The 20260-nt window shown below is 42.3% G+C and overlaps 1 protein-coding gene across 1 annotated transcript in view; it reads right to left on the reverse strand.

Moving 5' to 3' along the window:
* LOC139161884 (A.superbus venom factor 1-like) overlaps positions 1 to 18953 on the reverse strand; it is a 146679-nt gene extending 127726 nt beyond the window's left edge. Inside the window, exons 1-2 of the mRNA XM_070741578.1 lie at positions 18809 to 18953; positions 9752 to 9944 (exon numbers count right to left, since the gene is read on the reverse strand). Coding sequence (XP_070597679.1) covers positions 9752 to 9944; positions 18809 to 18879 — 264 coding nt within the window. The 5' untranslated portion in view covers positions 18880 to 18953. The remainder of the gene's footprint in view (positions 1 to 9751; positions 9945 to 18808) is intronic.
* Between the last annotated feature and the right edge of the window lie 1307 nt (positions 18954 to 20260).

Raw genomic sequence — 20260 nt, forward strand, 5'->3', positions numbered from 1 at the left:
GCAAAGTCAACTCCCAAAGACTCAAAAGATGACAAACCTACTTATGTTGGTACCATCCACCTCAGCATTGTTCCTGACAAGAGTCCACTCTACGACATTCGTGAGTTATGGACCCTAGACAGCGGAGCAGCGGCACACATCGCGTACCGGAAGGAATCCTTCAGTGAGCTACACCCGACAGATGTCAAGGAAGTGTTTGGAGTTGGTGATCTACGTTCCAAGGTGGAAGGAAAAGGAAAAGTCTTCGTCAAAGAACTGGACTCCCTTATCTCAAATGTTTTCTACGTTCCAACTGCCAAGAACAACATCCTTAGTGGATATTGCCTGAGAGAAGAATTGAAGGTTGTAATAAACTATGAACTTGTTGACACCAACATTATCAAGGATGGCAAACTTCTTGCTACTGCCATCCCCATCAAAGGTGTCTTTTATTTGCAACCCAAACCTGCCAGCAAAGGTAGTGTAAGTATAAGCGTTCCAAAGGGCGTATGCACAGGTCCAGAGAGAAACCCTGGTGCCACCGCTAGTTCAAAGGTTCCTAAAACCAATGAAACCCCTGAGGTTCCTAATGCTGTTAAAAATGTTAAACATATGTTAACAAACAAATCTTTTCATTCCAGGTGCATTCACAGATGGCATCGTCGCTTGGGGCATGCTTCTTACCCCGTCTTAGCAAAAATGTCTGAATATGTTGATGGTTTCACAATTGATGGGGCTTGCAAGGTTTACCTAGATTGTAAAATTTGTAATTCTGCAAAATCCCGGCACTCCCCAGTTCCAAAAATTGCTGTCCGGCTGTGTACACGCATCTTTGAATTGGTCCATACCGACGTTGTCGGTCCATTTCGGCCTACTGTTGGTAAACGTAAGTATTTCCTAACTGTAGTTGACAGTTACTCACGATTTGGCTATGTTTTTCTTTTAAAACAAAAATCAGAGGCGTTTGAGGCTTTTAAAGGCTTTGCTGCAGAGATACTTACCCAACACGACGTCTGGATCAAGCGGATTCAAAGTGATCGTGGAGGCGAATTTATGTCGCAACAGTTCCAAGGATGGATGGCCAGGAATGGAATCCGCCAGCAGACCTCATCACCCGGGACGCCGCAGCAGAATGGTGTGTGCGAACGCAGGAACGGGATTCTGCAGACAATGTTTCGTTGTCTCATTGAGGATGCAAACGTGGACTTTTCATACTGGGGCGAAGCATTAAGGTATGCTAATTACATTGTTAACAGAACATGGAGTAGCGTCATTCAAGACACTCCTTATTACTTGCTCCATGGCAAGAAACCTGACATTCAAAATATTTACATTTTTGGTTGTTATGCCACTGTTAACATTCCAGTTGAACAGAGAAGAAAAGGAGGTCCTGTGTCAGAAAGAATGAGATTCATCGGCTTTGATGAAGTCTCCAAGTGCCACAAATTTGCTGACTCTCATCACAGAGTTTACATTTCTAATTCAGCCAAATTTGAGGAAGACACAAATTGGTCCAGTATACATAGTAATGATACTTCAGTTTATTTTCCTAAGGAAAGTGTGCAGAGTCCTGATGCCCAGGGAGCTGTGCCAGATATTCCTGATGTTCCAGATGATGAACAGCCTTCGACAGTTGCCGAGGAAACCTCTGGTGATGAACTTGAAGGCGGAGATGATGATGAAGGATGGACCAGCGTTCCAAGACGTTCCAAGAGAACTACCAAAGGAACTCCTCCAAAGAGATTTGCACAGCAAGTATCTGACTCTCCTTATCTTTTCATGTGTAACAATCTTACACTTCCACCTGATCATTTTCACCAGATCAAACTTTTGCCTGACTCTGAACAAGAAAAATGGCATGAGGCTATGGAACACGAACTGGACTGTTTAAAGAAACTTAATGTGTTCCAGAAGGTGGAGCCTCCTAACAAGAAGAAAGTCATTGGCACACGCTGGGTGTATAAAGTCAAACAAAAGCCTAATGAGGAAAAGCTGTACAAAGCTAGACTCGTAGCTCAAGGATTTTCTCAAGTTTATCTGGAAGACTACACAGATACATACTCACCCACAGTCAGAAATGAAAGTGTCAAGATTGCCCTAATCACTGCTGTTGCTTTGGGTTTAGAGGTTTTTCAGTTCGATGTAGAGACTGCCTATTTGAACGCTGATCTGAATGAAGAGATCTACGTCAAGGGTGCTCCTGGATTCCAGAACCGAGAAGGAGAGGTTTGGTCTCTGAGCAAGTCTTTATACGGCCTCAAGCAGAGCGCCCTCTGCTGGTACAAATTATTATCCCAAAAGCTAAATTCAATGGGCTTTATTAAGTCCGAATCTGATGGATGCGTGTTCACAAAAGGGCAAGGTAAGACTTATGAAATTGTTCTTGTTTATGTTGATGATATTGTTTATGTAGGTCTCAATGAAAGCACTAGTCAAACTTTTGCTAAGGGCCTTGAGAAACATTTCACCTTGAAAAGCCTAGGGCATATCAATGATTATCTAGGTGTTCAGTTTGAGAAAACTGAGAAGGGGTTCTCTCTTTCACAAGAAAGTAAGGTTGACCAGCTTTTGCAAAATTGTAACATGTCTGATGCACATACTTGTCGTTCTCCTATGCAAACTGACTTTTACAGGTTAACCCGAGAAGAGTATCCTGATTTTGAGAACAAAACATTGTACCGGTCATTGATTGGATCGCTATTGTACATCAGCAGCTGGACGAGACCTGACATTTCACTGAGTGTGAATCTACTGTCCAGATACGTTGGAAAGGCTACCACGTTCCATTGGTCTTGCATAAAGAAGCTGCTCAAATACATGAAGCTCACGAAAGGCAAGAAGCTGTACCTTGAGCCAGATCATGTTGGGTACCCTGAAGTGATTTGTTATGCTGATGCTGACTGGGCAAGTGACACAGAAACACGAAAAAGTACTTCTGGTTATATCATGTTTTTAAATGGTTGTCCTTTCTTTTGGAAAGTTAGGCAGCAGAAGTTTATTTCTTGCTCTTCAACTGAATCTGAATATGCATGTGTTTCTGATTGCTGTAATGCATTAATGTCTCTTTTTCCTCTCATTGATAGTATTTGGAAAGGTCCTATAACACCAATTGTTATTATGGAGGATAATATTTCAGTTGCATTCATTGCTGAAGCTGAATTTGTTGGAGCTCGTTCACGGCACATTCACATTCGGTATCAAAATATCCGAGAGAAGGTGAAAGATGGTTTCGTGAAATTTCAGTATGTGGCTACTACTGAGCAGATCGCTGACTTGCTGAATAAGCCATTGCCAGCTGATCAACATGAATACCTCACCAACAAATTGTGCCTTAAGTGAATTGATGACTTGATGTCCTGATGTCCCTCTTGTCTCTGATGACTGACAAAGAAGGGGTGTCGCGCTGGAAATTGCCAGCCCCCAACGACATTGAGAAACATCCAGTAGTTAGAGAGTTAATTCTGTCTAGTAAGATAGCTCCTCCTGTGTGATGTAACCTGTTTGCTCACATCCTGTCTCTTCTTGAAGAAGAAGGGCGGTCCTTAATTAGGTGACATCTTTCCTCCGTACATCCTTAGCCAGAGGATGTGCTTTTTATGTCTCTTCAGACTTTTATTGTTTTTATACTTTTCTAATAAAAACTAATTGTTCATTCGAACATGCTTTGTCTGTACTTCAATATCCATCTCCTCTGGAAGCTCCCGGCTCACTCCTCACGGGCTGAGCGCCTTGTCTAAGGTAAGGGGGTCTCTCCATCCCGACACCCTCACCCCAAATAAACTTTTCTGGTCGACTGTCTCAACCTGGAGAAACATGAATCCCAACACACAATGAATTCTACCACCTGGGCTGCAGACTGTAGCTCTACAATCATAAGAGCTATTCTCTCTTTCCCTTTATCATTTTTCTTTGGGCAATTATAGGATTATACAAATACACAGGGATATACACACAGGCTAACTGACACCACTTTTGCCCATATGAACAAATCTGTCCATAATTCCAATTTTGAAGGTTTGAAGGTCAGGAGGTTAATTTGTCTTGATGAGATTATGGTCCAATCTGCAAAACCTTTCTCACTTTATCTGTCCCTCCAGATGCCAGTAGCTGGGCTTCTTTGGGCTCAAGTACCAGCAGAGTCAGACTTAGTGAAGCCTTGGATGGGATTTGGTCAGGGAATAAGATTTCAACATTGAAGTCCTCTGGACTATCCATGACTATTGGAAACAGATCGGTTATTGATGAGGTGGTTTCCTACCAGTGGGGTCTGGTACGGGCACTCCAATAGTGGCCTGCCGATGATGCAATTTTGGCATGACGGCTCCGGTGCTGTCTGTGCTGGTCTGGGTACACTGCCATATGCACTGATAAATGTCGCGATGCACACCGGTAGGAAAAGGTAAAAGGAATCCACCCCTGGTTATAGAGATATACCATTCAGCATTCTTCTTTTTTTCTCCATTACCATTGGTCATGTTGATAGTTAACATAATTCTATTTGCACACAGACAAAACCCAATTTCTCCTCCCTGGGAGAACAAAAGCTGTCCAAAAGTCTTTGTAGTTTCCTGAAACGTTTATATTCAAAATTTGAAAATTCAGCTCTTTGGCCTAATAACATCCTACTTTTACTAATCACTAAATTGTGACTGATTCAGAATCTCTAGCAATCTGCTTTAAAAGCTAGCTTAGCAGTTTTGTTTCACTAATCACTGCATTTTGTATAGGATAAGTACATAGGGGTTGTACTCAGCCACCAACTACCAAACGGCTCCCAGGACCCTATTGCCTATTTTTCTCATACCATGTCTAACACTGAGAGAAACTACAGTCAGGCGGACAAGGAGGCTTTAGCCCTAGTCGCGTCAGTCAAGAGGTTCCATGATTACTTAATGAGCTGGGGTGGTGCAGCAGGTAGAGTGCTGTACTGCAGGCCACTGAAGCTGACTGTAGATCTGAAGGTCAGCGGTTCAAACCTCATCACCGGCTCAAGGTTGACTCAGCCGTCCATCCTTCCGAGGTGGGTAAAATGAGGACCCGGATTGTGGGGGCAATAGCCTAGCCCTGTTAAAAACTGCTATTGCTAACATGTTGTAAGCCACCCTGAGTCTAAGGAGAAGGGTGGCATAAAAATTGAATAAATAAATAAACAAACAAATTACCTCTATGGCAGACCTTTTGTATTACAAACCGACCACAAACCTTTATTGGGAATCCTATCAGGCTATAAACAATCCCCACAATTAATCTCCCCTAGAATGGCCAGGTGGATGGAGTTCCTTTCTGCCTACTCCTATCAGTTGCAATACCATCCGGAGAAGAACATGGTCCATGCAGATGCGCTTAGCCACTGTCCCCTGCTCATTCCAGTATTTGACCTGTCACCTACTTCACAGGTCCTGTTAGTCAAAGAACTCAGCAATGTTTTGTCTGCTTCTGATATAGCAGCCCACGCCTTCAAGGACACAATTATTTCTCAGGTCATTGATTGGGTCAAAAGGGGGTGGCCAATGGCTCCTGTGTCCAGCATGTTCACTCCATTTAAAACTCACCAGAGCAAGCTCTCGGCACATAGAGGGTGCCTCCGATGGGCTTCCAGTGTAGTCGTTCCACTCTCCAGGCCACAGTCTACATGAATGTCACCCGGGCATAGTGCCTATGAAAGGCCTAGCCCACAGTTATGTGTGGTGGCCAGAGTTAGACCAGGCCATCCAGACCTGGGTAAACCTCTTCCTGGACTGCCAAAATTCTAGACCCATGTCACTGGCATCATCTCCAAGGGTATGGGAAGTTCCCAGGGGACCATGGTGCAGGATCCACATAGACTTAGCTGGTCGTTTCCACGGCCCCCAGTTCATGGTGTTAGTAAACGCCTACTCAGGATGTGTTGAGGTAGACATCCTTAGGTCTACCACTGCTGAGTGTATCATCAATATCTTGTCTAGGCACTTTGCTACCCATGGCCTTCCTGACACATTAATAAGCGACAATGGCTCACAATTTACATCCTCCCAATTTCAATTGTTTCTGGCCTCCCAAGATATTGGACAAATTTTAGCAGCCCCTTGGTACCCCAGTAGCAACAGTCAGGTGGAAAGGGCAGTGAGCTCAGTAAAGGAAGCTCTGGGCTGTTTAAAGGGATTAGATTGGAAAAACAAAGTCACCTTTATTTGCTCGCCCAACACTCAACTCTCTGTCCAAGCACAAACAGAAGCCCCACTGAGGCCCTCATGGGCCGTATCTCCACACAAGATGTATGCCCCTAGTCTTGAAGCAGATAGCTGCAACCCCATGCAGAGTTTCACTCAGGGAGATTTGGTTTATGCCCAAAATTATGGGGGTAGAGACCAACATTGGGAACCAGACCAGATCTCTAAGATAACTGGGCCTTGTTCTTACAGGGTTCAGTTAAGTGATGGATGGACCTGGCGTCACTACAGGGACCAACTGCACTGCTGGACAGTTGACTCTTCCATGCCAATGTTAAATACACCGTTCGTTCCTCTTTCCAGGACTACACCGTTGAGTTACCCACCTGACATTTCGTCACCAGATATCCCTGAATCAAGGTTGGGTCCACAACCTGCACACCATGAACCAGAAACATCAGGAGAAGGGGTTTCTGCCAGGGGGCCAAGTCCAGGGGACTATCATCACCCATTCTCCCATGGGATTCACACACTGCCATCACCGCCAGAACCTGAATCACACCGTTCCAACTGGGTGCACAAACCTCCCTCATATTTAGGGGACTATGTATGTTCAAATCAGGTGGGGAGAGGTGTTGTTTCCTGGCAGCAGCCACATATCCCTAGGTGTTCCCTCTCCTTGGTGGGAAAGCCCAGAACAGTGATTGGCTGGCTGAGCCTTGCAGTAGGAAATATAAATAGCTGCCAGGTGTGGCCAAACCCAGTTCTAACTTAGAGTTGTTGTTGTTGTTAGTTGCTACCACTGTTGTCTACAATCAATAAAGCCTGTTATCATTAACTACTGCTGGTCTCATCATTGTCTGGACAAAACGTCCTATAACTTTGTTTTTCTTTCCTCCCTCGAGTTATACTCTCAATTTTTCCCAATATCTGACAGTCTAATCATTTATTTATTTATTAGATTTGTATGCCGCCCCTCTCCGTAGACTCGGGGCGGCTCACAGCAACAACAAAACAATGTACAACAAATCTAATAATTTAAAACACTAAAAAAAACCCCATTATTAAAAGCAAACATACACACAACCATACCATGCATAAACTGTATATGGCCGGGGGAGATGTCTCAGTTCCCCCATGCTTGATGGCAGAGATGGGTTTTAAGAAGTTTAGGAAAGGCAAGGAAGGTGGGGGCAATTCTAATCTCCAGGGGGAGCTGGTTCCAGAGGGTCGGGGCCACCACAGAGAAGGCTCTTCCCCTGGGTCGTGCCAAATGACATTGTTTAGTCAACGGGACCCGGAGAAGGCCAACTCTGTGGGACCTAACTGGTCACTGGGATTCGTGCGGCAGAAGGCAGTCCTGGAGATATTCTGGTCCGATGCCATGAAGGGCTTGATAGGTCATAACCAACACTTTGAATTGTGACCGGAAACTGATCAGCAACCAATGCAGACTGCCGAATGTTGGTGTAACATGGGCATACCTAGGGAAGCCCATGATTGCTCTCGCAGCTGCATTCTGTGAAGTGTCTGCTTGGTAACCGCCGGCTGCAAGCCGCAGTGATTGGTGTCCCTATCCAGGGTGCTGATTGGACGCGGATACCCGGATACAATGTAAGCGGGAAAAGTTACTGTATGTGGATTGGTTTGTACCTCAGCCAGCTCCGAGTATAAAGGGCTGGTTAATATACCATAATGTTTAAGCCTGTGCCTGCCATGTTCCTGGCATGTTGTTAACCTTTAATAAAGATTCCTTCACCTGAACTCCGACTATTATATTCTGCATGATCTGAAGTTTCCGAACACTTTTCAAAGGTAGCCCCATGTAGAGAGCATTACAGTAGTCAAACCTCGAGGTGATGAGGGCATGAGTTCTTTCTTCCAAAGTGCACGGCACTTCTTTTCAAGCAGGATGAGCAAAATTTTAGCTTGATTTTTTTTTTAAAAACCCTGCTGTTCTGTTCGGGTCGTATGTGACCCGAAGCCAAGTTTGAGTCCCTGTAAAAAATTTCCCCTGCATATCTGAAACTTGAAATTTCATGACTTTTTATCATTTCAGGGGTTCTCTCTATGAGAATTTTTTTTGGGGGGGTGGGGGGTTTCTTTCTTGCTGAAAAACAAAAAGTCACACTTCTTCTGTTCCTGGGTCACCCTGGGACCGAAAACTCTTCATTTGAAGTGCTTATGTTTGGTCAATTTGAAAGCTTTTTTCACTTGCAAAGTAGTCTGAACATTTATGCACACAATGATATGAAAATTGAACTGAAAATAATGATGCATATTGCTTTAATTTGGTTATAAAAGGCAGACCCCCCTGTTTTTTAAAATATTTTTCAATTTATAGATAGTTTAGCTTGCAAAATGTGTTCAATTTTACTAAAGTTGGTGTGGGATTGGTAGTTTGAACATTTCTGAATATAAGAAAAATATAAATGAACTGAAAGAAATGATTCTTATTGTTTTTTTAAAATCAGAAATAAGCCCCCCCCCCTTGGCTGCTTGCAACCATTTTCACTTTTTATTTTTTTATGCTCCAAATCCGAAATATTCTTTAAAATCTTAGGCATTCATTTACTCAATTTAACAATGCTGATCATCATAAAAATATTTGTGGGGGTGGGGGCTAATTTTTTTCTGGGGAAAAAAAGTCACGTTGACTCTGTTCGGGTCATATAGACCCGGACCAAAATGATTTTTTTTAGGTACTTGAATTTGGTCTTTTTGAAAACTTTTTCCACTGGGAAACTAGTTTGAACTTTTATGAACGTAATGATATGAAAATTGAACTGGAAAAATTGAGACTTATATTTTTATTTTGATCAAAAATCTCCTCCCCCCCATTCTTTCTGAATTTCGTGTCAATTTATATTTTTTAAGGCTACAAATCTCTAAGCAATTTCCCCCCAAAAGGTTTGAGATACTAAATTGAACAATCCTGAACATAGGAAAAATATAAATGAACTGAAAAAAATGATTCTTATTGGTTTAATTTTGCCACAAACGGGCCACCCCCCCGGCCTTGCTATGTGCCATTATTTTCACTTTTTATACATATTTGGCTAGAAATATTTGGAATATCCTTTTGAAAAGCAAGCATATTGTAGCCATACAACTAATTTTATGAAAGAAATCCATTTTACTAATTTTATGTAAGTTTGAAATTAACAGCATATTTTTTATATACATTGAAATAGGGAGGGAGAGACTTTTATGTGCAAAATAAATGAATATGCATCAATTTTTCCAGTTCAATTTTCATATCATTATGTTCAGAAATGTTCAATCTACCAATCCCACACCAACTTTAGTAAAATAGAATGCATTTTGCAAGCAAAATTATCCATAAACCTAAAAGAAATTCACAAAAATGGGGGGGCACATTTATGTGCAAAATAAACCAATAAGGATTAATTTTTTCAGTTCAATTTTCATTCCATTGTGTGCAAAAATGTTCAAACTTGTTTCCTGGTGAAAAAAGCTTTCAAAAAGACCAAATATAAGTACCTAAAATGATCAATTTGCAGTCCGGGTCAAATAGACCCGGAACATAAGATTAAGGAGTTTTTTTGAACTGAATAGCAGGGATACAATAGACTGTACTGCAACCATCACCATACACCTACATTTATAGTTGTAGTGACAAGCATGCTTCTAGCTGGATTCAGATCTACACTTTTTCGGAACAAGGTTTTCTGCTTCTGTGGAAAATCCTGAACCAAGATGTCAAGCTGTTTTGGAGCATTGTCTCCATGGGCCTCCACCAAAATTTTCTCATCTGTATCTGTTCGCAGAACACCAGGGGTGATGAGGGTGTAGCTGCAGAAGAAGAAAAGAAAAGAGTTAGTCTGCTTAGGAAAAGTGAGGCATTTGATGAAGCATCTCCACAATCCCTTCTTTTATAAAAGTGGAGAAATAAATGGTTAGAAAAACTACTCTTTTTGACCTAGAAAGCTTCCAAATACAGTTTAAAAATTAGTAAATCTTTATCTTTATATTACTTAAAAGAGATTTGGGGAGCTGTATGAGGGTTATAAAATGGGAGTGACCATTACAGTAAACTGGGGTGGGCTGCTGCCCAGACGGGGTAACCTAGTGGGGTAGTGAAAATGGAGCTCCACTTCACAGCACCCAATTTGCACTGAAAAATGTTGAAAGAAAATGCAGGGTGTCCTCTTTGGGCAGCCTCTGCATTCTTCCCGAAAGCATTTAAAAATCCCAAAGCTGGTGATTCTGCTACAAACAAAAGTGTCTAGGAAAAGTATAAAGAGACAAGATCTGGAATTAATTCTATGTGATCTGGGTTTCTGTCTCCCCCTCCTTTCTGAAGGGCTACAGTATTCTCTAGAACAGAGGTCTTCATAGCTGTTGGAGAATTCTGGTAGTTGAAATTCACAAGTCTTAAGGTTCCTAGGTTTGGGGACCCCTGTTCTAAGAAATAAAATGAATAATGCTTGAAACCTAATATTTTGCCAGAGCCTTGATTTTGTTAGGTCGTTTGCAGGAAGGAGGGTTAAGACTTATGTGGAATGGAGCATTTTGGGATGTTCACTTAGGCTGTGAAAGTAGCACTTTAGATTGTTGTCTTTGAGTAAGTGATTATTTTGTGAGAGGCCATTTTAATCAATGCTCAAAATGTGCTTTCAAAATTCTAAGTGAGATGTTTCTGTCATTTCACTATTCTATAGCTGCTCACTTCTAGGATGACTAGGGTGAATTTGATGACCTGCTTGTTTTGAGTCCATTGATATGGGTATTGTTTTGAGGTTCTTGGAAAATCCTTGGTCAAATCACATGATTGTCAAGCCACTGCCACCTGGTCACATGGCCATCAAGCCACTCCTACTTGGTCACATGATCTTCAAGCCACACCCACAAAATAAGCCATGCCCACATTGTGGTCGTAAAAATTTGGGTGGTATTGCAATGTGATCACATTATAATGAACAATGCAGTATCCCCTTGCAGCTTAAAGGACAACCTTTTCTATGAAAGAACAGATTTTGATCACAGATTTGAAGAAGAAGAATAGAATTGTGCCTTCATCGAAGGTCAGGCAATTTCCAACTTGCATACAGTCTTCCAGTAACCCATTTGCAGAGCCCTGCACCTGAAACTATGTTGCTGAAATTTGGCTTCAAAATGGCTATATTTTGACAAAACAAGGGCATTTTTGCTGTCTCCCAGCACCCAGGAACTCCCTACAGGCTTCACAGACCCTTTGTCCATTCCATTTTTGCAAAAGAATGGATGAAAAAAGGCCCATTTTTCGCAAATACAGAGCAGTTTTTGCCTTCTAATTACCCCATCTAGCATGACTGGAGGAGGAATTCTGGGAGTTGAATTCTACTAGTCTTAAAGCTGCCAAGTTTGAAGACCACTGGGTTAGGGGTTAGGAATGCAAGGGTCTTCAAACTTGGCAAGTTTAAGACTTGTGGATTTCAATGCCCATTCCTGAGCTAGCATGACTGAAGGAGGGATTCTGGGAGCTGAAGTCCACAAGCCTTAAAGCTGTCGAATTTGAAGTTTGTAAAAAGTGGACATAGTAGTAAAAAGTATTTTGGTACACTAGTATTTTATTAAATAATATATTACTACACTATTCAGAATAATTTTTTCCTTGTTTTGTACCTCTAAAATCTAGGTGCATCTTATATCTGGTGTGTCTTATACTCCGAAAAATGTGGTAGCTATATATTTGCTTTATTAATTTTGTATCTGTCCCTGTTAATATCTAGACCAGTGTTTTTCAACCAGTGTGCCGTGGCACACTAGTGTGCCGCGAGACATGGTCAGGTGTGCCGCGAAGCTCAGCAAGAGAGAGAAAGAGAGAGAGAGAAAGCAAGCAAGAGAGAGAGAGAAAGAAAGCGAGAGAGAGAGAGAAAGAAAGAAAGAAAGAAAGAGAAAGAAAGCAAGGGAGAGAAGGCAAGAGAGAAAGAGAGAGAGAGAGAAAGAAAGCAAGAGAGAGAGAGAAAGAAAGCAAGAGAGAGAGAAAGCGAGAGAGAGAGAGAAAGAAAGCAAGAGAGAGAGAAAGCGAGAGAGAGAGAAAGAAAGCAAGAGAGAGAGAAAGTGAGAGAGAGAGAAAGAAAGCAAGAGAGAGAGAAAGAAAGAAAGCGAGAAAGAGAGAGAGAGAGAGAAAGCAAAAGAAAGAGAGGCACAGAAGGAGGGAGAGATAGAAAGAGAGCAAAAAAGAGAGGAAGGAAGGGAGAAAGAAAGAGGTGTGGACAGAGAGGGGAAGGAAGGAAGAGAGAGAAAGAGGGAGAGATATAGAGCGAAAGGGAGGAAGAGAGAGATATAATTTTTTTTGTCCAAACTTTTTTTAGCCCCCCCACTCCCCCCCCGCTCAATGTGCCCCATGATTTTGTATATGTAAACAATGTGCCGCAGCTCAAAAAAGGTTGAAAATCACTGATCTAGACTATTTGAGTCTGAGATAGTAGCATTAGGCGAACTGCCTTTGCTTTTTTGCTGCCAATAGAGTGATGTAACTGCATTTTCCAATTGAGGTTTTGGAAACCTGATAGTGACTTAGTTTTGAGGGTGGAACATAACTGCTCTTGCTACTATAGGGCTGCCCTCAGATTCTGCGTTGGATAGATGATTTCCATTCATCAAGGATCGGTGAGATGTTGAACACTCTTCCTTCGGAAAATGCTCTTGATTGCTCCAAACCCATCTCTGAAAGAAGGAAACTAATTTGTTCTGTGGATGTAATAGTCTCTCATGTAATTTGTCTCACACCCTGTTAGGATCCTCCAGTGGGCTCCTTTTGAGCAAATACCATGGAAAACAGTGCAGAAGACTGCTTCAATTGCTCTTTGGCCTTTACTGATGTTTGTGGTGTGATTATAGGCTGTTGCACTATACACTAACTTTGTGGTGGAGCCAGGGGTGGCTTCTACTTACTTTCCCTACTGGTTTGGGGCCACACCAGAAGTGCTCCTGGGTTAAACTCATCTGTGCATGTGCAGGAGGCTTTGTGCATGCGCAGAGGGTTATTTTCATGTAAATTCGGCTCCGGTGGACCGATTTCATGTTGGAGGACCAGTTCAGGGGCATGTCCAGCTGGCCATCACTGCAGGGGGGAAGAGAATTCCCACTATCAGTTTTAGAGAACCAGTCTGAACCTGTAGGAACCCACCTCTGCTTGAAGCTGATTTGTGGTTTTCTGTGCCTTGACTGCTGCACACAGGGGGCTTGCTTCAACAGAGACCCTCAAATCAGGTTAATCATCATTAGATTTATATCTCACTTTGGTTTTGTACAATTCAAGACAGCAGCATATATAAGTTTGCTGCCTCCCATTTTTCCCACAAAAACTACTCTGTCAGGTGAGTTGGGCTGAGATAGGGATTGGCCCGAAGGTCTCTGCCTAAGGAAGCGCTAGAAATCAAAGACTCTTGATTTCCAGGCCAGCACTTTAATCACCACATTGAACTTGCTATACTAGTGTGAAAGCAGTATCTACCCACCCGATCCAGCATTCCCCAAAGGCAGCCTTCAGTTCTACAAATTTGGTTTAGTTTGTCAGCCCCAAGTAAGGGCCGTGAGGAGAAAGGCACTGTGTTGTCATTTTGTAATACTGGAATGTCAACAGTTGAAGGCTTTTACAGAACTTGCCGGGAAGGAAAGGGGAGGTTTTGTTGCCAATCCGTCTCCATAGTTATACCATAAGCATATTTATTTAAAAAGCAAAAGTAAATCAATGGAGAAAAGAAAAACCTTTTTAGAAGGCAGATTAATGAGCACATTATCTTGTTTGAATGGGAACCATTAAGATACCTCCTTTAGGCTTGGGAACCTAGGCAAATACACCCCAAAGAGGCTTGGGACCCTCGTGTAAGATACCCACCTTAAGGCTTGGGAACCTGTTCCAAGTACCCCACCCATGGCTGGACATGCCCAGCTATTGGGCGTGACCTCTTGGCGATGAGCCACCATGGACCAACACATATTTAAAGCACTAATTAACTTATATAGCCATTAGAAACATCAATGAGCCTGTTTGCTCTATCATGCAACAATGCTGACAAAATCCCCACTTTTTTGGACCCTTATTTGAAACCTGGCCTCTCCCTTCCATTTCCTAACAAACATTCCTGTTTTTAGAAATATTTTGAACACAGTCTTATAACATCTTGAGTTCTTTATTTTTTAAAAAAATGCTGCTTATTGAAAAATGAATTACTTTTACTGCACTTGTATCAAGGGTGCAGGCTACCTGCAAACAGTTGAGGACATTTTTTCAATCCTTATATGAAAAGACACCAAAATTTAAACATATTATTAAAGAAGAGAGTCTGCTCTTTCTAATGGTGCTAAATTGAAGCAGATTGAAGCTGTCCCACAGGATCAAACAGGGCATCAAAGATAGCCAAAATTTGACAAAAACACGTTAAGTACCAACTTTGAACTCTTATATTTTTTCAACATCTTGAAGGAAAATGCTGCAATATTGGAAGTCCTCATTGCAGCTGTGTACTTAGTACACCTGCCAAAAATCAACCTGAAAGGCCAAGTAGTTTTGAAACTACAGCAGCCTGAAGATTGCTGTAAATTCATTTTTGAAAGGTTTTTTGCACAGTTTGAGCCTGAACCATGTAAAAAGTAAGAGGACTAGGTACATGGGGTTTTGTTAGTTTATAAAGTCTTCCAAGGTGTGCAGGTTCTCCAAATATCTCCAACATACTACTGAAATTGCCGTGTTTACAGCTTCTGGAAGTTGACCCAAAATGTCATTTTGCTGACTCAGCATTTTGCAATCTTTTATTTGAGGTCTCTTAGAACTCCCAAGTTTTAGTCTTTCGAACTAAAATTTTGCACAGCATAGATTTATATCATAAAGAAACTATGTGCCAAATTTCATCAAAATCAGAGATGGTAAGGTGGGCACCACTGGTCCACTTCACACAGAATGACCCAACTATGGGATATATGGAGATTGGAGTAACCAAAAGCTCTTGCAGGAAGGTATCCTCACACAGACATAATAGATGATAGCTAATAATGATTGCACTTGCAGTATGTTATCAGAGTGCATGGATTGTCAGAATTGGCTGTTGCTTTATTTAGATGATGCCTGTATGTAGGAAAGTTGGATGTCGGCAAAGTGAGGAAAGTCAGGTGATGGGAAATTATTGGGCAGGGAGGCAACAGAAGTAGGCTAAAATCCACAATGGCACAGCCAATTTCAAGCTGAGGTTTATTTCTGAGAAATAAATATTGTGTCCATGTGTCATGAAGTGACATTAGAAACTCATGCAAAACTCCTGCTATTCAAATTCTTCAATGCTTGGGATCGTTAATGAAATTGTATTAGCAATTGTATTTATTTATTTATGTATTTATTTATCAATCCTTTCAAATCTATAAAATTATTGCTACCTAATGAGGGCCCCCATTCCAAAAGCCCTAAAAGAAGACTCTTTTCACTTTCCTCCCAAATGATAGGCATTTGAGTTGAATTGAATAGAATACTTTATTTGGCTAAGTTTGGTTAGGCACTAGCTTTCCTTCAGAAGACCTTCTCTTCCTGTTGAGAAGTTCCTGTGGTCTATTGGGGCTGTTCCATGTTACCTAAGGCCTTCGTTCTTGAAGTGGTTTTGGAGAAAGCTCTTCCATGGCCTTTGCAGCCTTGGAAAACCCTGTGAAAGCTGATCCCTTTCTTGCTGAGCCACTCAGTGAAGCTTTGTTTGCGTACGGGTTGGTGTGGGGCCCATGCACCTATGTCGCCCCTTCCCACAGCCAGCTGAGCTCCACAGGGGCTTTGAATCATCTGCGGGTTGTGAAAAAGGACCGGCTTTGTCATATCACGATCATCCTTTCACCTGCCTGTCTGCTCGCTGTCCAAGCTGTTTCCCAGACAAAAGTGGCATGTATTTTAGCATCAAGGTCCAGCATCCAACTTAGAGCAGATATGAGCAAGTTGATCCCTAAAGTGCCTGGCCAGCAAAATCTCCCAGACCCCTATACTAAAAAAAGTACAAGACACTTCAAATAACACCACCGGTCAGCACTCCACAGAGTGCACAGGAATATACTATGAGAGATTAAGAATGATAACCATCCACACCTTTATATGTTTTCTTGGGTTAACAAACATGTACTTCCTCTTAGCCAACCACTGAAGCTCAGAAAAGATTTCATGATGATAATTGCCCAATAATTAACTTAATTGTGCTAATCCACATATGCCTTTACAAAACATTGCTTTCTACTGCTGCAATGATCACATACCTATTATTGCACAACTGTTGCTTGTGTTATTGTAATGGTCTGACAGCTGTAACCATACATATATTACATTGTCCTCTTCACATCAATCCAAAGAGCAATTGAGCATGAACAATTTAGATTTACAATTCTTTTTATGGACTTTTAAGAGCAATGCCTTGGGCAGCCTGACCATGGATTTTGTACATCTATAGTGTAGTTTCACCCATTATTATCATTAAACAAACACACTCAACAAATTCATTCTTGGGTTTCTGCTTCCTGAAACCCTAACAAGGAACTAGTCATTTATTAATATACTCTGGAGGGAAAGGTAGGAGGAAGTGTCTAAAATCACAAGTCTTGCTTTTTACAATACCACTTGAACACACACCCCAAACAAAAATCCTGCCCTTCCAACAGTTTTCCCAAAGTGAAAAGGAAGTGGACCCTACATTAAAGGTCTTAAACGTTGTCTCATGTTTGTAGTTATAGTGTTTAGGTTTCTGTTCCTTTAAAAGCAATAAATTGATTTGGATTCCAGGCCAAGTCCTTAACAAATCCCCATCTATTACAGTGTTGAGATTTGTTCTTCTCTCTTGGATGTCTCTGCTTTGTGTTTTCATCTCCAGAGAGTTTGTTTGAAATCCCAAATGGGACCAGAACTGACTGCTAACTTTCCTTTCCTGCAATAAGAATTATTTTATATATGCAGTGAAGGGCTACCAAAAGTTTTACTACCACAATGTGGGCGTGGCTTATGCAGGACACCCTGCATTTTCTTTCAACATCTTTCAGTGCAAATTGGGTGCTCTGGGATGGAATTCCACTTTCCCTACCCCACTGCATTCCCCCCCCAGGCTGGGCAGTAGCCCACCCCTGTATGTATGCTGACAAATCGCCTTCTCTGCCTTCCCCTTCTCCTGTCTTTTGCTTTTTCAGTAGCTGATTCTCCATTCTGGGACCAGAGACATATAGTCAGCTTCATTGCTACTATCACTGATACATCATTTAGTTACACATACTGTGTGCCTGCTGCAAAACCATACCTGGTTTTCCAATATATGTACGCACAACAAAATAAATAGTTTCTCAAAACAAGCAGGTAAGCTGGTCTCTATGTCACTGAAATCTTAGCCATGATGGCAAAAGGTTGTCAGAAACAAAAAATGTGGGATGACTGTTTTCTAGATATTCAGCCTTATTGTTTTCTGAAAGTTGTTGACTCTGCTTAGCATTGGCAACAAAGATTGTTTGTTTGTTTGTTTGTTTATTTATTTATTTATTTATTTATTGGATTTGTATGCTGCCCCTCTCCGCAGACTCGGGGCGGCTAACAATAATGATAAAAAACAACATGTAACAGTTCAATTTAATAAAACAACTAAAACCCCTTATTATAAAAACCAAACATACACACAAACATACCATACATAACTTGTAATGGCCTAGGGAAAGGAATATCCTAACTCCCCCATGCCTGGCGACAAAGGTGGGTCTTGAGTAATTTGCGAAAGACAAGGAGGGTGGGGGCCATTCTAATCTCTGGGGGAGTTGATTCCAGAGGGCTGGGGCTGCCACAGAGAAGGCTCTTCCCCTGGGTCCCGCCAAATGACATTGTTTGGTCGATGGGACCCGGAGAAGGCCAACTCTGTGGGACCTTATCGGCCGCTAGGATTCGTGCGGTAGAAGTCGGTTCCGGATGTATTCTGGCCCAATGCCATGTAGGGCTTTAAAGGTCATTACCAACACTTTGAATTGTGACCGGAAACTGATCGGCCGCCAGTGCAGGCCGCGGAGTGTTGCAGAAACGTGGGCGAATCTAGGAAGCCCCACAATGGCTCTCGCGGCCGCATTCTGCATGATCTGAAGTTTCCGAACACTTTTAAAAGGTAGCCCCATGTAGAGAGCATTGCAGTAATCGAACCTCGAGGTGATGAGGGCATGAGTGACTGTGAGCAATGACTCCCTGTCCAAATAGGGCCGCAACTGGTGCACCAGGAGAACCTGGGCAAATGCCCTCCTCGCCACAGCCGAAAGATGATGTTCCAATGTCAGCTGTGGATCGAGGAGGATGCCCAAGTTGCGGACCCTCTCTGAGGGGGTCATTAGTTCTCCCCCCAGGGTAATGTACGGACAGATGGAATTGTCCTTCTTCTGAGGCAAGACCCACAGCCACTCCATCTTGTCTGGGTTGAGATGGCTCCCCAGACATAACAGAGAACAAAATACCTTTATATTTGTCCAGATAATCTTCACTTCAAGGAAAATTCCTCATCTTAAAACTTCAGAACCTGTCACTTCTTCTTATTGATTAATATTTTTACTCCTGTCATAGGGTATATTGGAATTACTAAGAAATCTCCAAAATGTTTGGAACCACCTGCAAGAAAATTTATTACCTTGCAAAGGACCACAAGGATTTACCAGCATTGCTTTATTCCCCCTGCTGAAATATTTATGATACTTACAGACCCCCATGGGAAGACCCTGGAAAACCAATCAATAGAGCAGCCACCAGGTACAGAGCCATCCCCTCCATGATAGTCCAGAAGGGCAAGAGAAGTACTGACAACTCCAGTATTTATCCAGAGAGCCTGCTTTGAAGCCAAGCCCTTTTGCAATTGCTGAATGTTTAATCAATACATGTGGGTGGTGGTGGTGAGGAGGAGCTTGAGCAAGAAGAGAATTTCTGAGGAAATTAATGAGGCCCTTAAAAACCTATATGGGTCCTCAATGAAACATAGGTTGGCAGTAATGGTTTTCCTGCAGTTCTGATTATCTTCTGAAGTCTGTGTCTGTCTTGTTGGATTGCAGAATGAAACCAGACAGTTATAGAAGTGCAGATGATTCCTCTGCAGAACTATATCAGCAGCTCCTTGGGCAGTTTGAGCTTCCTGAGTTGGTACAGAAAGAACATTCTTTGCTGGGCTTTTTTGATGACTTTTTTGATGTTTGGTGATCATTTTGGATGGGTGCTAACAGACTCAAATTCAACCCCAACAAGACGGAGTGGCTGTGGGTTCTGCCTCCCAAGGACACTTCCATCCATCCACCCACTACCCTGGAGAGGAACTTTTGACCCCTTCAGAGAGGTTCTGCAACTTAGGCGTCCTCGATCCACAGCTGACCTTGGAACATCATCTGTCGGCTGTGGCAAGGGGGGCGTTTGCCCAGGTCAGGAAGACAGGAAGTCTCTACTCACAGTCACCTCAAGGCTCAACAACTGCAATGCTCTCTATATGGGACTACCTTTAGATTGTACAGAATGCAGCTGTGTGAGCGGTTATGGGCCTATTCAGACATGCTCATATCTCTCCAACACTCTGTGGTCTGCACTGGCTGCCAATTGGTTTCTGGACTCAATTCAAAGTGTTTGTTATGACCTATAAAGCCCTACATGGCATGGGACCAGATTACTTACGGGTCCGCCTCCTGACGCATGAATTGCAGCAACCAGTTAGGTCCTATAGAGTTGGTTTTCTACAGGTCCCTTCAACTAGACAATGTCACTTGGCAAGACCTGGGGGGAAGAGCCTTCTCTGTTGGACCCCGGCCCTCTGGAATCACCCCCCCCCGGAGATTCGTACTACCCCCCCCTCCTTGCCTTTCGTAAGAGTCTAAAGACTCATCTACCCGGCAAGGCTTGGGGTGATTGGACACTGCCCCCTGGCTGATGAATATATGGCGGGTTTGTTGACTGAAAGGATATGAATGCATTTTAAATTGGTTTTCAGATTTTCAGGTTTAGATTTTTAACTTTAATTAATTGGGTTTTCTATATGTTGTAAGCTGCCCCAAGTCATTGGAGAGGGGCAGCTTATAAATCTGATTAATAAAATAAATAAATACATACATTTTAGGTCTTGAAATATGATAGAACCCAGAAATTTGAAGGTCTCTACTGTTGATACTGTGTTGTC

The sequence above is a fragment of the Erythrolamprus reginae genome, chromosome 2 (genome assembly GCF_031021105.1).
Source record: "Erythrolamprus reginae isolate rEryReg1 chromosome 2, rEryReg1.hap1, whole genome shotgun sequence".
Taxonomy (NCBI): domain Eukaryota; kingdom Metazoa; phylum Chordata; class Lepidosauria; order Squamata; family Dipsadidae; genus Erythrolamprus; species Erythrolamprus reginae.